The following is a 17288-nucleotide window of genomic DNA, read 5'->3' on the forward strand; positions in this document are numbered from 1 at the left end:
AATTCGAACAGGTGCCCCGAACCACTCCAATAGGTGGAGCATGGTCAAATTAGACACATGAATAGGCTCTGTTAGCCAGGGGCACATAGTCTTAGCTCAGCCTCGGCACATTTTGCGGCCAAATCCCACTCAGCGGTACAAGAGGGTAGCCCTAATTGGCAGGTAATGGCAGCTGAACTTTCGCCTTAAGAGCATGTGTAAATGAATCGGTGAATAATTTGCAACCCCGTGCCTGGCCATAGTACCTATGTTTAGTAATCCAAAGCTGTCCGGCTTTTGTGTGCCGAGCAATACAACGCCAGATCTTCATTATGGCGGCTTGGCCGTAATATCGCCAGGCCTTGCTCATACATTACAATAAGATGTTGTATTTTTGGTTACTCTTTTCGATGGCCCTTGAGTGGAGAAAATTGGAACTGGCAAACTGAAACTCTGCCCAGCAATTCAGCTGGTCGTTCACTCATATCTTACTGCATATCAGAATCATTCTAGACGCATATTCTACTATGTACTATCAAATGCACATTTCAAGATTGCTTAGGCTACCAAATGTCAAAATTCAGAAGTTCTTTGACATGGATGCAATTGCAGCCGAAGAGAATACGCATCTCAAATGTACGATATGCGATTACCAGCTTCTGCATCTGTAGTTCATGCGCGACTTTGACCAGCTAAGCGAATGCATGCAAGTGCATGTGGAGTCTAAGGGGGCATCACGATACATCGCTACCTAGTTGTATATGCCTTCAGAGATCTCTGCTCCTCCCCGATGGAGGCATGCCCGCGGAACAGGCATTAACGTTGAACTAAACGCGTGCTTACTTCTGCCACAAATCCACCTGAAAGGGCAGTTTTCACAGCGCACGGGGCGCCTCGGAGAATACCAATCTGTAGATGATCGACAGACCTTCGCCACCTTTTTTACTTATTATCCTTGCCACCGGTGAAGAAAAGGCAGGAGCTCGTACTCCGCCCGCACTGGTGCACCGAGTGAAATAGGCTCGCCCGAGAGAAAGCAATTTGAGCCAGCCCAAGCGCACGTCCAGGCTGCTCCGATAGTTGGTGCTAATTCTTACACGAGCATTGTACTGCATTAAATGCATTTGAGCTTGGTCTTGTTATATGCCTGTAATATGGTTACATGTCTCAGCTTCCTATATAAGTTTTTATCATTTTATGATTAGCTATTATCTGAACGTATCATGCCCTCGACTCATTAAACACAGGCTTTTATCCGAGAGAGCCGATCTTGGCTTCATCAAACCATAATTTCTTAAAACTGAAATAAAGAGAAATAAGAATATATTGCACGCCTAACAAGGAAATTTTGATGGTCACCTAGGCTTAGCAGCTAGTCCAAGATTTGTCGCGAGGCTCACTGCTCCAACGTTACATACAGCGTTATAATAATCACTCGATCGTATTGCCACCACACAAAAAAGCCTCTTTAGGTGCCTACGCTTGTAGGATGCAGCAAAGTTAGCGCAGCAGAAATGAACTAATGGTCTTCCGCCGCAGCGATTTCTTCTCTAGGAAATTGACAGCAACTATATCCAGGTAGTCGAGCTAATCCGAAGGGCGACTTCTTCCCCTGTTATTAGGCAGCCTGAGACCCAGCGCACGCGTGCGCGCGTTAATACTTTTTAGACTTGGAGTTGTAAAATTCGTACGTAATAGCAAAGTGAGAAACGGAAGCTCGTTATGGAATACTATGTATTCTAATAACTTGATTGGCTCAAATATCCAGATCAAATTTTCAGTCGTTCCATAAATGTAATTTTATCCAACAGTGATGCCCATTATGAGGATGCATACCAGCAAGCCTACCATGCTCAAGGTCTTACTGTCGTACGATTATTATTGATACAAATATTAATGCTAGTACTGCCGGCATTTGCTGCAGGCAACGTACCGACCGTGGGAAATGAATTAGATCCGATTGGCATCGCAACCCAATGCTGTATGCGACCATGTGGCGAAGTTTATTCTCTCTTTCCTAAGAGTTATGCCTAAGTACTTTGATGAGGCTTTGCAGCCTACCTGCTAGAGTAAGGAAGGAAGCTACCTAGGACAAATATTTATCCCGGGCTTAGGGTCCCTATAGTTCGTTGAACGGTTGGCTTGCTGACTGCTGTGTGCCTTGCCGCAGCGATCAACTCGGGGCTTAGAGCTCTTATAACTTGCTGATTAGTTAATTACATGTAGTCTACTAGAAGCGACGCTCCCTAGAGCAGCGCTGATCCAAGTCCCAAGGTCCCTGTGGTTTAATAGTCTTACAGGACTTCTAGTCTCCGTGGCGGGTTGGCTTATTGCGAGTTGGCTGCTGGGCTATCCTGTTGGTCGGATCATTCCGGCCCCTGGAGTTTCCAGCGTTGGTGCGTTTCGAAGAATCTCACGGTGAGTTGCGCCGCTATGAGTGCCGGTGATCTCAGCCTTGTTTAGTGCCCTTAGGCATACCTAGCAGCAAGATTCTAGTTTCTTCTCTTACCCGGAAAGTAGGCTGCAAAGCCTTGTTAAAGCAGCTTGATATTAATAAACGTATATAATATATAATATATTTATTAAATAAAAATTGAGTAACACTATTAATAAACGTATATAATATATAATATATTTATTAAATAAAAATTGAGTAACACTATGTATGCTATTTAAATTGTGTAAATAAGCTTTAATCCGCTGACTTTACCTTGGCGCAGCTCTTTTAGACTTACTAAATTCCTTCTAGGCCGCTGCCACCGCAGTTGAGCTCAATCTTAGGAGGCTTGACCTTGCCTTCTTGGATCAGCTTCTCTGAAATATCCCTGAAATGCTTTGCAAATTCATTATCTTCAGGCTGGCCTTCTTTATAAGAACCTCTTTCAAAAGGGGTTCCATAAATGCTGTAAGCGTAAGTTCAAGCCCTTTCAAAATTGGGGTTAATTGCGTGAATGGTGTTGATATCGATAAGCAGCAGTGTGCCTAATTTTTCGCCTTTTGGTGAGATAGAGGATGCACTAATTTTTAACGACTCTCCTTCAGAGATGCAGTTCCAGACATAAGTTAGCTCCCCATTAGCCGCAGTAATAATATCTTCAATAACAGTAGGCGAATTATAATTGAAAACAACATTAGCCCTCAAAGACTTTAGGTAGTTGAAATTCCTTGGGCTAGCAGTTGTAATAACCTTATATCCTGATAATTTGGCAAACTGAATTCCCCAAAGGCCAGATGCAGTGCTTCCGCCATATATGAGAATTGGGGTGGGAGTAGACACGGGATTTGTCGGTAGCTGTAACTTTAGGTTTTGGTATAGACCTTGGCCGTGAATGATAATGAGAAGATATATGAGCAAAAAAACAGAAATTGTCGATTCTGAATAAATCTTAACTTACAGCTGTGAAGACTGAAACTCCTAAAGACGCTCCCTCTTCATCACTCAGGGGGTTATGGAATTGAACGTCTGCCTGGACAGTTATATACTCTCCAAATGAACCATCCTCTTTATCAAGAACTTTGCTATATGTCTATATTAGTTTCTGATGGATACTCCCCACCAGTGTATCATGTTATAGAAAGAGAAATCGGAATGGACGACGTACGCTCTACGACTAAGGCCGGCAATTCTATCGCCGACTTTAAAATTAGTAACTCCAGCACCCACCTCAACTACCTCTCCGCAAAATCACATCCGGATTTGGTGCCGATTGATTTTTCATTTTCTCTGTGAATAGCCTTCCAGTCTGTAGGATTGATAGCCACAGCTTTTGTCTTGACAATTACATGTCCCCCACGAACCTTTGGCGTTAGTAGCTCTTGGATAACTGCCTGGGCCATGGCTAATTTTATAATAGGCTTGCTTAATGAGGTGCTCCTATAATGATACTTCTAGGAGTAGAGTATACTCTTAGGTAAAAGGTAAATTGAGTTTTGTTAACAAGGTAAGGATGAATAATAGTTTACAAAAAGAAGTTGCGGCAGATTCTATCTTATATATATGTCCCACGTGCGGAGTAATAGATTATGATGCCAGAACATCTGGTGGATCTAACAGCTTCTCGGATGATAGCGGGGTATAGCTGATTACATATTGACATGAGGAATATTACTGTTGCTAAATTACTGTAACATGAATAATATTACTGTTGCTAAATTACTGTAACATGAATAATATTACTGTTGCTAAATTACTGTAACATGAATAAATCTATAGGTAGTATTTAATCTAGATTATTTCGCTGTCGGATTTTAATATATGTTTCAAAATTTATAACAACGTAAGAACTAGTAAACTGTTCTAAATGTGTATGATTGTGCGAAGATTTGAGCCAATTTAATATAACTTCTGTATATATTAACAATTTAGGCAGTTGCCAATTATGCAATGCTGATAAATATAGCTTCTCTTCTAATATTTCCAACGTTTGCTCTCAAATAATTGACAATGAGAGCTTGCTTGTTTAAATTATTATGCAAATGAGTAAACAATTTATACATAGTTGAAACTATAAGGGAAAAAAATTAGCTGCTAGTATTAAACCCTTGCAGTTGCTACTTTAAGAATAGAAGGCGGGAAAAAGTTCCTTATCACGGAGTATTTCATCACAGTCCTGGAAATTCCACTTATAACTTATACTGTTCAAGACTGTAAATAAAAAGCCCAAGGAGACTGTTATTGGAACTTGAAAGAGATATAATATGCTTACGGCGAAGCTAGCATTCGTTATTATATATAGCCTACCCCTCCTACAAGATTATTAAACACTGATGTTCTTCCGATACGCTACGTGGATATACCAGCTAAACTCCCTCAAATGTTATCCTCGGAGCTGGCAATATATTTACTCTTACTATGCATACGCCGAAGATTTCGCATTAACAAATTTGCAGCTCAGAGATAAAAAAAATCGACGAAGCAGTGCGGCAGGATATTCCTAACAATGTTAATATACGCCTCGATGTTTTCTAATCTTTGCGACCAGAAAATTAATGCCGCTCGTGTATTAGAGCCGAAATCTTTCAATATAACTTCTTGATATTGTCTCGCTCAGTGCTCACAGTCTATATTCGAAGTTAAAATAGGCAATTTACCATGTTGAGAGACCGAAGACTCACCAATTGGATTGCTAAGCGCCACTGCGCAAGTTAATGTATCCACCAGAGCGCCGAGAAAGCCATTCAAGCCAAGCTTATCATTCCCTCCTTTCATATCAACCATGCGCCTTGCGGCGTCCATGTGCTGCCTTGACGTATTTCTATCCCCGAGATTGAGCTGCCAGAAGTACGTTTCAGCATCCGCTCAATAAAATAAGCAGACATATAGCTTACCTCATCTGCAGCGAGCAAAGAAGCCTGGGCAATCGCTGAGTCACCAACCTGGCGATTCCGCGCTGCGAGCAGTTCACTCATAGACCGTAAGCAAGCTAATTTGTAGAAAATAGCTAGCTCTACATAATAATTATTTTGTTGCTGCTTAAAAAGACTACGACAAGCAGAGAGCAAGATGGCGCTTAGCAAACCAGAGTTTGATAGCGCAAGAGGAATCAATTCCGTAAGCATGAATTTTTTCCAGACATCAGAATTTGTGTATTTTCTGCAATGTCGCTGGCCAAAAGGGATAACAAAAGTTACATCTAAGATTGTACAAATACCATGGTCAGCGAAGGAAGCCCGGCTATTGCACTGCTGAAGATGTGTGGAATGGAAATTAGGTACTTACAGTGGTGTAAAAGAAATTGCTCTGCACGGTTAAACTCAAGCCCATGAACAGAGTATATGTTCTTATGGGATGAAAACAGCGATGATTTTTCCAAAACGAGCTGCTGAGATGCACGGGGAGGATACAGAATTATCTCACGACCGCCTTCATTTGCATGGTGACTGGAATCTGAAGCTTCCACGGAGCCCTTACGGCCAGCGCTTACCGGTGAGTCCGAGGCGGATGCAGGCGGTACTTGATTGCTCCCTTCGCGTTTATTCTTCTTCTGCTGGTAATCGTTCATTCGCTGCCTACGTATCCTTGCATGGCCGTGACGTGCAGCATGTGATTTTGCGGCTCTGTGAGACGATATCGCACTATCGTTAGTCGGATCTGTGAGATAGATGAAATGTATGTTTTTTTGCGGCGAAGTCATTGTAATCACTTATTGAAAAGAATACTAATATTTTAATGCAGCTCAACAAGTCATTTGGAATCATATGCAGATTGTTCACGAGAGTCCACTATAAGGGAGCTTTGGAGATGATTTTAGTTGCAATTTGGATGATAAATCCAAACCCGAGTTCCAGAGAAAGTACTTGAAAGGCACTAATGTTATATTCGCGCTATACTGCAATTGGACTGCCAAGCCATGCACTTTCCTAAAACAGCACAGCATTTGAAATTGCCGAGTCTTTTGCGGCTGTTCCGCCAGTCTCGGAACTTCTGCCTCACGTAATCGTGCGTTGCGAAGGATTAAGCTGTGAATCACGGACAAGGCGGCTAGCGGCCTCGTCGCTAAAAGTGATACGGAATCTCTTCTTGGCCCACTTCCTTATACACAGCGTTGATAGCTTCGATGATGTCTTCCGGGAGAGGCCCTTGCTCGATAACATCGAGGTTGGAGTTGAGTTGATCCACCGTAGACGAACCAATAATAATTGCATCATCGTATTTTGTGTCAAGCAGGCTATGGTGCGCAGTCCATCTTAATGCCGCAGCGTGGCCACTAATGCCATGCTTAGCAGCCACTGCCAATGCGTTTTCGGTTGCTGCTTCAGTCGCAGGCTTCAAATACAAGGCTGAGTATATAGTGCCAAGCAAAGTCTATCTCTGTGTTAGATGCAGCGGGGACATTTTTGAGATATCAAATGCTTATGAGAGACTCACGGATTTATCAAAGCGGCCACCGGAAATAGCGTTCTTATGGTTTCCAGCGAAGAAACCACCTCCTGCGGGGCTATTTTTGAATAGTAAGTTATGTTAGCTGCATATTATCTCCGCTGTTGATCTCAATGAGACGGCCATGGGAAACAAAGACCTACCTCCATGCATAGAAGGAAATATTGTGCCTGCGTAAGAGAGGAAATAAATCTTTCTCTCCTCCTCGGACAACTGGATTGTACTGCCCCTCATAAACACTGGGTTTTATGAACGAACGACGTTCGCAAATTTCAAGAATCTGTTTGACTTCATCCGCAGAAAAATTAGACAGTCCAAATTTCTTGAATTTCCCATCTTTATAGGCCGCGTCAATAGCTTCGCATGTTTCTTCAAAAGGAGTGGCTCGGTCAGGTTGATGCAGATACAGAATATTGATCTGATCGATTTGCAAGGCTTCGAGGGATATCTCAATCTCCTGGGCAATCTTTTCCCTCTTGTGGCTTCCGGGCTCTCTCGAGAGCACTTTAGTATCAATGATGAACTTTTCGCCAGCACCTACAGCCCCTAGTCGGGGCTCAGATGTGCCTGGTGCACCGGTCGAGTATAAACGGGCGGTGTCAATTTGCCGGTAACCACGATTGTAGAAAGCATTGAGGTATGCATTTACTTCATCAGGTGTGTCATAACGCACTGTTTTATCGATGTTTCTATCTCCAAGCTGTAAAGACATCAGCACAAGATCATTAGTGTATTTACGGTAAGAAAACGTACATTGCCAGCTCCAATAATGACATTCAAACGGGATATAGCTGTCATATTGAATTAATGTGTCGGAAGCACGTCAGATTTTAATGATTGCGTAGCAATGTCGAATGTTGATTCGAATGTATCGTAGCAACTTGACTACAACAACAGTGGGTGGGATTTATATGTATATATATACAATACCGAAGGCTGCATTCGCCATAACTCTGTTAGAAATCAACTTCCAAAGTTCCGGTAGCGATCTCCGCGATATGTTTTCTGCTGCATTGCGTAACTGAAAATAAGTGGAATTTCCAAGATCATGAGGAAATGCTCCGTGAATGAGAGGGAATCGTCCCTGGTCTTCTCTTCTTAAAGGGGTAACTGCAAGGGTTTCATATCGACAACTAAATCTCTTTTTATGAGGCGAAATGTGAATTTTAATCCAGTTGCGCGGGAAGCGTAAGCTAACTAAGCTCTCATGGTCTATTATGGAAGAATAAAATCAGGAATACTTAGAGCACCAACTAATTTTTAAGCATAGGTATTCTATAATTGGCAGTTGCCTAAATTGTCAGTATGCCTGAAAATTTATATTAACTAGATACAACTTTGCCGAATTAGTAAATTGGGGAGAAAGGTACCTGAGAGGGGAAAAAAAAAGAGGGGGGGGGGGGGGGGGGGGGGAAAGAAAAAGGGGAGAAATATTTGAAAGCATTACGGTATTGTACCTGACACACACAGGGAGAACGTAGGAGAAGGAGAGAGAAGGAGAGAGAATTGTGCCATTATCCATCCATTCGCAGATAGTGATAGGCTCCCTCTGGTAATATGGAAATACTATACTTGCTCTGCATTATGTTTGCCATTGAAGGACTTTTATTACTCGAAAGCTTATCGGTTTAATCATAAGAATCGACTACCTTCACATTTTAATCTCAATTATTTATTCTCTTTTCTATCACATATTTGAAAGAGTCCATTGTGTCCGTATTTATCGCAGAAGGAGTGGTGATCGAGTATCGATTTCATGGACATACTTCGTAGATAAGCTTTTACATCGATAATGATTCAAGGCCTCGGCATAAAAAGCTAAAGATAATATTATGGAGGGTTAACTGTTCTTTGAGCAGCCTTCATTCAAAAGCAGGGCTTTCAATATTCTCCAAGTTGTTCGGTATTAAAGTCACCCGTGTTTAATTTGCACAAAACAACCTCTTTTTTATACTATTTTAGTCTTGAATTACCGAAATTACAAGCTGCTCGCACATTTCGACTTCAGAAACTAATAAATTGTTACTGAGAAAATGTGAGCACTTTATGATCCCATATATTGATGCAATAGCCAGCGTGGCCAGTGTTATTTTTTTCTTGAGCCTTTCAATGACTTTATTATACTCATTATAACCAATATTCGTGCGGCGAAAGTGTGGATGAGCGACTTAGGAAATCGAATTCCTCTCGTTGACTATTGTAGTGGGTGCTCTCTTTAGAGTCTCTTCTACGAATTTAAATAATCTGGTGCATATAGCGTTATTGCAATAGAAAAGATAATTGTATGGCTTGACGTTGTATCTATGAAGCCAAGTACAATAACGAACATACTCATTTCTTACACCCTTGGAGAATTTATACAGCATTTGTGTCAGGTATTGTTCCCTCCTCGATATTCGAAAATACGAATATACTTTAAGCTGCGCTGTAATTGGTCCTCGCTGTCGGAGCTACCTCGGGGTCGGACTTCTGAGGCCGGATTTCAATATTCTCCTCAGTCGGTCAAGTAAGTAGTTCGACTTGGCACTTCGTACTGAATAATTGATTAGTCGGCTGGCCCACAATGCGTACATGATGCAATGAAACCGCGTGAGATTATGAGCCAGAGAAGCCATAGAGCGCTACGCTATTATATATCTGCCTGTATATACTAGTTGATAGATTTTGTAATCAGTCTTACAAAGCTTAGGTAAACATACAGCTCCATTTTCTGACCACGATTTTCTGACCATGGCAAGTGTTAGGACACGCCGCCGTGCCCAAAAATCGGCTGCTGCGGCTACTGTTCGTCTCGTTCAACTTCTCAATACTAAGCATTCAACCGCGGTCAGAAAGGGTCAGAGGCTTTCACACGCGACAGAATTTTTTTTCAGTGTCACTGCAAAGATTAAGGATGTCGAGCCAGTGGAGACAATTTATCAAATCAATTGACGAAGACGATTGGACGCACATCACAGACAAAGCCGAAAGGAAGCGGATACAAAACAGGCTTGCTCAAAGGGCTCATAGTTCGTAGACTTTTGCTGCCGCCCAAGAGATCTTAGCCTCTTGACTAATATACGCTTTCAGGATCAAAATATGGGCGGCGAAAAAAGCCGAGAGCGATACCATCTTCAGTATCAAATGAAGTCAAAGCGCTTCCAAGGACTGGTATCGCAGCTGTTGATGCCGCGCACTCAAAAGAAAAAGGTTCAGAGCCGATAAAAGTATCAGCTACCTCTAATCTTTTACCTCTTTCTGCTTCTGAGTTCATACAACAATTAGGATCAACTATTCCAGATTGCAGTTATCTGGAAAGGCTTGAAGATGAACCCCTTCTGTATGTTTTTTCTGCGTTTAAAACAAGATCTGTCTTCTACTTCATGTTCAGGCATTAACGGTTTTAAGTGTCCAGCAAGATGGTAGCGGGAACTTAATACCACTACCTTCACTCACAGCCGACCTAACTCTTCATCTACCAGGAATGTTGACTTTGGCAGCTTTGTTAACAAATAAATATATACTTGCTATTGATTGCAGCAAGCTTGTCCCTGCTATTCATATTCAGCCTTCCGTACCTACTCCGCCTGCACTCACACCAACAGTGCTTCAAGAAAGCACACCTCATTTGCCTTATGTTGATTTTCTCCCATTTCCACACTTAAGAGACAACCTCCTTCGTGCTGGCGATATCGTCCAATCCACAGAGTTTTGGAACGATATGATAACCGGAAAACTGAGAGTTTGGGGGAAGACTCCTTGGGATCGTAGGGGCTGGGAGATGCAAGAAGAATTTGTGAACAAATGGTGGTGGGTAATAGCGGACGACATTTTGGAAGAGACCAACTTTTGGAGAGTATCTAGGGGCGAAGCACCTCTCTTGCCGCGTTTATCACAGAGACAAGAGCTCGACTAATATAGTCTTGAACAATTATACGTAGTCATAGCTGATATGGCTAGTTGCCTAGCTAAACTTAAAGTTTACTAGCAATTATGGAATCTAGTGACATTATCTTATACTGAGTAGTCGATGCTTTCACACCAATGATGGCGAAGCTCTAGCTAGAGAGATAATCAGCTAATAAGAAGCTGCACCTGCGCGCGCAGCCTATAAATATAGAAGACGAAGGTTATTTTGGTTATTTCCTTCTCTTTTACTCTCTTCTTCTTTGTTCGATCATTTCTCTACAATGAAGTAGCCATATTGATGATCATTTGTAACTCTTCATTATTCTTTATAATATAACGGCCATAATTAGGTGCTGCAGATTGATAGAAGTAAAAAGCGTGGGAGATTCCAGCATATACGATCCCACTTGGTTGGATGGAAGAACTATAGTACAAGATGTATATTGTTGTATGCATATCAAATAACGACGTCTGGGCGTACGTGATTGAACAATGGAGAAAAGGTCGAGCTTATGAGTCTGTCTATTTTAACCCTGTTTTAGCTGACCGCATTCATAATTCTGACCACTGTTGATAACGATAAGCGAGCAGCTAAAATGCCAAACTCCGCTCGGAAATTAATGCTTTGTTGGCAACCGGTTACTATGACCAGACAGACGGCGTATGACAGGAACAAGACATCTCTTTCCAAACGCAGCGACTTAATTCTAATCAGGTAGCTTACAAACCTATATTACAAAATAATTAAATAAGTCTTTTTATCAACAATTAATAATCGCTAAATTGAGAATAGAAAGGTTAGCATATTTAAAATCGGTGACTGCCAATAATACATTTTAGCTTATGGCTGTCAATTGCCCTGTTCAACGCTCTTTTCATAGTAAGTTTAGGGGAATTCGTGTTCAACTATTTCATTCAGCTCGCCATGGCTACTCAACAACAATGGCTGACTGCGCCCTCGTCGACACATACTGTTCGCGTTCAGCTCATAAAAGATGTTGGTTTAATGAGCCTGCCGGCGGCCCTTTTCCTAGATCCAGTCGCTGAAGGCCATGAAGTTTTCAATGGAGCAGATTCAGCATTCCTGATTGAAAACGAGAGTCTTGGAAAGAAGGCCGTCTTTGACTTGGGCACCCGAAAAGACTGGTGGAATTTGCCACCTAAAGTTCGAGATCCACTTGCCTTCTGTACTGGAATCACGGTCGAAAAAGATGTTCCAGAAGTCTTAAAAGAGAGAGGTATACCATTAGAAGATATCAACGATGTCATCTGGAGTCATTCCCACTTGGATCACCGAGGGGATGTATCGCTCTTCCCACCTAATACTACATTGAACTACGGAAAGGAGATTGTGGTTATGAAACCCGAAATCACAGGAAAAGAAGAGGCAGTCTTTCTTTCGTCCGATTTTGCCGGGCGTCACAATAATGAGATTGACTTTGGCAAATCCACGTTTAAGATTGGTGGATTTCCTGCCCTTGACTTTTATGAGGTTGGATCTTTCTACCTTCTGGATACTCCTGGTCACGACCACGGCCACTTGAGCGCTCTGGCTAGGACTACAAGCTCAAGAGCTGGACATGGAAAGGATACGTTTATCCTCCTAGCCGGGGATGCTTGTCATTTTTGCGGTGTCTTGAGACCAAATGTTTCGCACCCATTTCCGCATCCTCATCTTCCGAGTTCTACGATTGGGGATTCGGATATCGAAAATTCGGATTCGCTGTTAAGACGCCATCCGAAATGTCAGCAGTCGCCACTTGCCGCATCTCAGTCGGTCGAAGAAGCTCGCATAAAACCATGGTACGGTGTCGCCACTGGGCAGCTATCCACGTTTTTAGATCCGGTAGTTGGCCAAAGGACTGCGAATACAATAAAAGAAGCTTTTGATGAAGCCGAAAATGTCTTTATTGCGATGTGTCATGACCTCAGTCTATTGGCTGAGGATAACGGGAAACCAGTGCTACCAACACTAAACGATGCTCCTCAAGAATATTTGAATAACTGGTATGAGAATGAATGGAAGAAGAAGCTGTACTGGACGTGGGTTGGTCAAATAGGCAAACAAGATAAGAATGGAAACATTCAAATGCAGGAGCCTGCGATCACTGGATTTTGGGTGGATGGGAAGAAATACGAGAAGGCACAAGACGTTTTCGACAGAGCGCTAAAAGGGTAGGGTAGTAGTATGAAGGTATGAAGATATACGGCGGAATTTTAGGATGGATAGCATTATACCATGTGTCAGAGTATCAGTTGGTTTCTCAATGGCGCATAAGTTTTAGCCTTGCACACCATTATGCGTCTGGGACACTCAGCAATTTCTTACAGGCACTTCAAAATAGCGTATAAATGTAGCAACTCAATTTGAACCATTCTAGGAATATAGTTAGTTAGGCGTTAGGAAACCATAGTTTGCGGATGCTCTCTTCGTCTTCTCAAATATTCTTGTTATTACAATCATCTGGAGCTGTTACTCTCACTATTATTATCAAATATTCTCAATATTCAAACTGACTAATATAGTAGTTGTGTCATTGTTTGCTATCTTCATCACTCCAAGACCACGAAATGGGATTAACTTGGTCTTATCATCTCATCCATTCCTCTTAAAGATCTTGTTGACCACCGCATACACGGTTTCTCAAGCTCACTGTTGGCGACTCGTGCGGTTTTAAGCGCCATCTGCCGCATTATACATGCAGTAGTCGATATTTTTGTTATTGTTTGTTCCACCGTTATTGAGGGCATAAGTGGGAAAGTTGTATTGTGTCCCGCTGGCACCCAAAACAGCAAAACTGAGGATGAATACCATTACCTGGGTACCACCATCCAGAGCGGCAGAGATCAGGTAGTTGTACTTGATGAAAAGACCGGGATGGAAGCGACGGAGGTAGCCCTGGGCGAATATTCCAAGACCGAAAAACATGAGGAGCGATGAGTTGACGCCGACGCAAAGCACACCACAGTACCAAATGATAATCGATGTATTGATATCGCGGAAAAACTCGTACTTCGTTAGTTTCCAAGCTAACCAGAACGGAATAGGCGCTGCGAATCCAACCAAATACGCCAATGTAACCCATTGGTATTGGCTGCCCACCGAGAACATATTCTTAGCGAGTGACCAAGCTACTGCCAGCGTGTTATACGACTGCACATTTTGGCCGGACCAGATATTGGTGCCATCTATAGACAGCAAGGTGCTTGTTTGGTTGTCCACAATACTGACCATCATCACGTAGTCCATGATGGCCCCGATAATTGTGCCCACCATTTGGGCTGTAAAGGTCGCTTTGGGCGGTAAATGTGCCAACTGAGCCAATTTTAGATCGCGCGCCAGCCACTGACCTTGCTGGATACCGTTGAATCCAAATACAGTGAAGTACATGTTGGCCAGGGGCTTTCCAGGCAGTAGATAGCCACCCAGCATCTGAATGACAGGCTGCTGGTTGAACTGGAATCCAGTGAGGCCCATTTGCGCTCCAAAGAACAGGATAAAGAGTGCGGCGAATATATTCGATACAATAAAACCCCACCAAGGTAGTGTTGACTTGATCGCATACAGAGTTGCAATGCCAATGACAAATGATAGTACAAGAACGATCCCATACCACCAATTCGGCACCTCAGCATACCCGTTCTGTAACATCAACTTGTAGTGAGGATCCACTTCGTCGCTGGCGATCTTCTCTTGTCGCAGATTTTTTTCGTATTCACTGTCATGCTTCCAGAACTTATATGTTGAAGCGTTTGTAAGTTTTCGTAGATTAGACAGCCGCAGGAACCCCCATCCCTCTTTGACGTCGGCATAATTCCAGAGCAGCATATGAACAATGGCAGCAGTAATACCAAGATTGGTTGTAATTAGATAAATCACGTAGGATCCAGACAAAAAGGGAAATCCTTGATTGGCAACGAGCGTGTCATTAATTGTGTTGTCTGGGTTGAGAATGGTCGTGAGGTTGTACTCGACAAAGTTGGTTGAATTGGACGACCCGTCGTATAGCAGCTGCGACAAGAATGGAAAATCTGAAGCACGCCATACATTGCCGTAGTAGATTCCCATGAATAAGACAATACAGATTAAATATCCTGCCAGACTGTTGACTAGAGTATAGAGAGGAAACCAGAGTGGCGAGTTCAGTCCAGCAATGTAATTCCAATCAAAGCAAAGTCCAAGAAAACCAAGGCCTTCGTTATTCTGCGCGCCTCCAAATAGATTGGTATACACCAAGCTGTTTTGTTTGGATAGGCAAGGAATCGAAATGCCTTGAAAGATTGGTGCGATCCACAACGGGATGATCTCCCAAAAGAAGGCGCCACTAAAGACTACGCTGAAATATTTGAGGCGCTGTTTGGTCTCAGCTTTGTCGCGGTGTAACGTCTCTAATAATGTGTTGACGGGAATATTGATTGGCCATAACATCTTAGCTGGTTGAACCAGGACGGTACGAAGCAGACCTGCGATGCCATATGAAAGGAACTGTGAAGCAATAACGAGAAAGATGGCAGCACCCCGGTTCGGGTCTGAGCCATAATAGAGTCGCTGAGCAGCAAGAATCTGCGTTGCTACTGCGGATGTTGAGCCAGCAGAGCCCATGATCACCATGAATGCATGCTCTTTGGAATTGAAATCGGCCGGATTGAGAAAGCGGCATACTCGTGCTATGATGCCATCACCACTCGGGCGTGGAATGAAATGAAATGGTATAGCCAAAATGTATGCAATCACTGTAAGGAATACTACTGATACGTAGATAACCTGGGGCTTGAAATAGAAGATCTCCTGTAACACTGACGCGAAGATGCACAGAATGAGACCTGGAAGAAGGATCAAACTTTGTTAGTGAAAATATGGGACATAACAACAAACTACTTAAACTTACCAATCACCACTGCGCGAAATGTCCACGGAGAATCATCTGGGTTGTCGTCCACATGAAGAACGTGCGTAATTAGATCCTTTGCGTTATCTATTACTGTAATCTCACCATATCGATTTTCCTTCCTGACATCGTAGCCGTCGTCAATATCATTCTCGGCAAAGCTGGTTGCTTTTTCAACCTCTGCTTCCATCGCAAGCTTCTTCTCGCTGATTTCAGCGTTAGACGCTGGATTTTCCGGAGTGATCTCGTGATGCTTCTCTCTCTTCCCCATCTCCTTCCCATCCCCTGTTACATGAGGTTGGATATTGTCTTGCTGATCGGCCATAGTGTCGATGGAATGCTCCTCGCCAGCCTCTCATAAAGAGTAGAGGATGAATCCATGTTACTTGTTGTGTTGCGGCAACTACATAATTATATAGTTACAATACACCGTACTCACAACAATACAAAAATCGTATAGATCGTAACTGCACATGGTTTAATGTAGGATGGTCGATGTAGGATGGTGGGGTAGCAAAAGTTCCAACTAGCTTATCGCACCCCGCGCCGTTTGTGGCGCAGAATCATTTCCTGAAAGGGGAGGAGCGGATATGTTTCATTGCAGGCGTCAATTGCTAGAGGAACTTTCTAAACCCTCCCGGCAATGAAACTCCGGTTGCCCATCGTTCATTCGTTCGTTTTCGCTAAACTAGACGTTGATCCATGCACTCGCGCTTTGTCTAGCTCGAAAAAAAGGAACATTTGTGGCACTTCCGCGTGGTCGGCAGCCGATTAGCCGAGATACGAACGTGGTACAGTACCACTGGGTGCTTTTTTTACTTTTTTATTACTTTTTTTTTTCTTTCAAATAAGCCTTATCTCAAGGAAGTGATATTGAATCAATCTGTCACAAAAAGAGAAAAACACGAAGAAAAAGGTGCAGATACAAAAGTGCACGTCCATTTGAGATGGCTGCATGGCTATTACTCTCGTTAAAATGAAAATGAGAAGCGGAAATCCCAAAACAGCATTTGGCGACCAACAGTGTGTGAATATTTAACTTGACTCTTTCAAAGAAATAACCGGTTACATTGAGAGAACACTGATTTATGCTTAAACTGATTGAGATACTCTTAATATAATCATATGCAGCGGTTGGTGTAAACAGCCCCTGTTAAGCTGGCAGTCACGAGTGATGATGAATTATTTTATAATCATCACAGGGGATAATACAGATGCAACAACCAGGGCTAATCGGTTACCTAGTTTATAAATCAAGGGGTGATAGAACACTACCAGGATAATATTGACCATATTGATGATTTTGACAGCTTTTAGACAAATAAATTCTCCTTCCGAAAGTCAGATTATGCATCGAAAATTTAAGCTAGCATCGCCAAGCATTACGCTATTAGCTAGTGCGGCTACTACAGCCTGTAGTCTACGGCACATCGCTGTAGAGACCCAAATAACTTCTTGCTTTTCCAAAAACAATTTACCTGTGATTTATCACGCGATGGGATTGATTCAACCAAGGCTAAAAAAACCATCTCATAACACCAGCTAAAATTCGACGAGTTTTGATGTTCTCCATTAATAGCATGGAGGCGAATATTAGTTAATTTCCTTTTTCAGACTGTATACCCGAAAGAGTGACAGGGGCAGCGATTTAA

The 17288-nt window shown here is 42.6% G+C and overlaps 5 protein-coding genes across 5 annotated transcripts; 2 read left to right on the forward strand and 3 right to left on the reverse strand.

Annotated features, from left to right (window-relative positions):
- Nucleotides 1–2713: 2713 nt before the first annotated feature.
- On the reverse strand, nt 2714–3816 carry GGI43DRAFT_420642 (zinc-binding alcohol dehydrogenase family protein; the record flags this gene model as incomplete). The annotated part of the gene is made up of 5 exons (XM_083207843.1): nt 2714–2882; nt 3009–3277; nt 3375–3498; nt 3582–3605; nt 3653–3816. 5 exons carry the CDS (start codon nt 3814–3816, stop codon nt 2714–2716), a joined length of 750 nt encoding a protein of 249 aa, XP_083065594.1.
- A 2659-nt stretch (nt 3817–6475) lies between these two features.
- Nucleotides 6476–7657, reverse strand: GGI43DRAFT_429872 (aldo/keto reductase family protein; the record flags this gene model as incomplete). The annotated part of the gene is made up of 4 exons (XM_083209184.1): nt 6476–6784; nt 6848–6917; nt 7003–7559; nt 7613–7657. 4 exons carry the CDS (start codon nt 7655–7657, stop codon nt 6476–6478), a joined length of 981 nt encoding a protein of 326 aa, XP_083065595.1.
- A 2095-nt stretch (nt 7658–9752) lies between these two features.
- Nucleotides 9753–10754, forward strand: GGI43DRAFT_380096 (bZIP transcription factor; the record flags this gene model as incomplete). The annotated part of the gene is made up of 3 exons (XM_083202932.1): nt 9753–9867; nt 9929–10178; nt 10379–10754. The coding sequence occupies 3 exons, from the start codon at nt 9753–9755 to the stop codon at nt 10752–10754; spliced, it is 741 nt and encodes a 246-aa protein (XP_083065596.1).
- Nucleotides 10755–11672: 918 nt separating this feature from the next.
- GGI43DRAFT_380097 (MBL fold metallo-hydrolase) lies at nt 11673–12926 on the forward strand (the record flags this gene model as incomplete). Its single annotated transcript, XM_083202933.1, has 1 exon — nt 11673–12926. The coding sequence occupies one exon, from the start codon at nt 11673–11675 to the stop codon at nt 12924–12926; it is 1254 nt and encodes a 417-aa protein (XP_083065597.1).
- A 293-nt stretch (nt 12927–13219) lies between these two features.
- GGI43DRAFT_173979 (OPT oligopeptide transporter protein-domain-containing protein) lies at nt 13220–16101 on the reverse strand. The gene is made up of 2 exons (XM_083199752.1): nt 15637–16101; nt 13220–15571 (listed from the first exon to the last, which is right to left on the reverse strand). The coding sequence occupies exons 1-2, from the start codon at nt 15959–15961 to the stop codon at nt 13422–13424; spliced, it is 2475 nt and encodes an 824-aa protein (XP_083065598.1). The 5' UTR covers nt 15962–16101; the 3' UTR covers nt 13220–13421.
- Nucleotides 16102–17288: the final 1187 nt, after the last annotated feature.

This window comes from Trichoderma evansii, assembly GCF_050947405.1.
Source record: "Trichoderma evansii strain SZMC 28006 chromosome Unknown GGI43scaffold_2, whole genome shotgun sequence".
In the NCBI taxonomy this organism is placed as follows: Eukaryota; Fungi; Ascomycota; class Sordariomycetes; order Hypocreales; family Hypocreaceae; genus Trichoderma; species Trichoderma evansii.

Coding starts and splice junctions, on each gene's coding strand:
- GGI43DRAFT_173979 (XM_083199752.1), bottom strand. CDS start 15,961: ATGGCCGATCAGCAAGACAATATCCAACCTCATGTAACAGGGGATGGG. Junction 15,572..15,636: donor ATTTCGCGCAGTGGTGATTG/GTAAGTTTAAGT, acceptor TCCTTCTTCCAG/GTCTCATTCTGTGCATCTTC.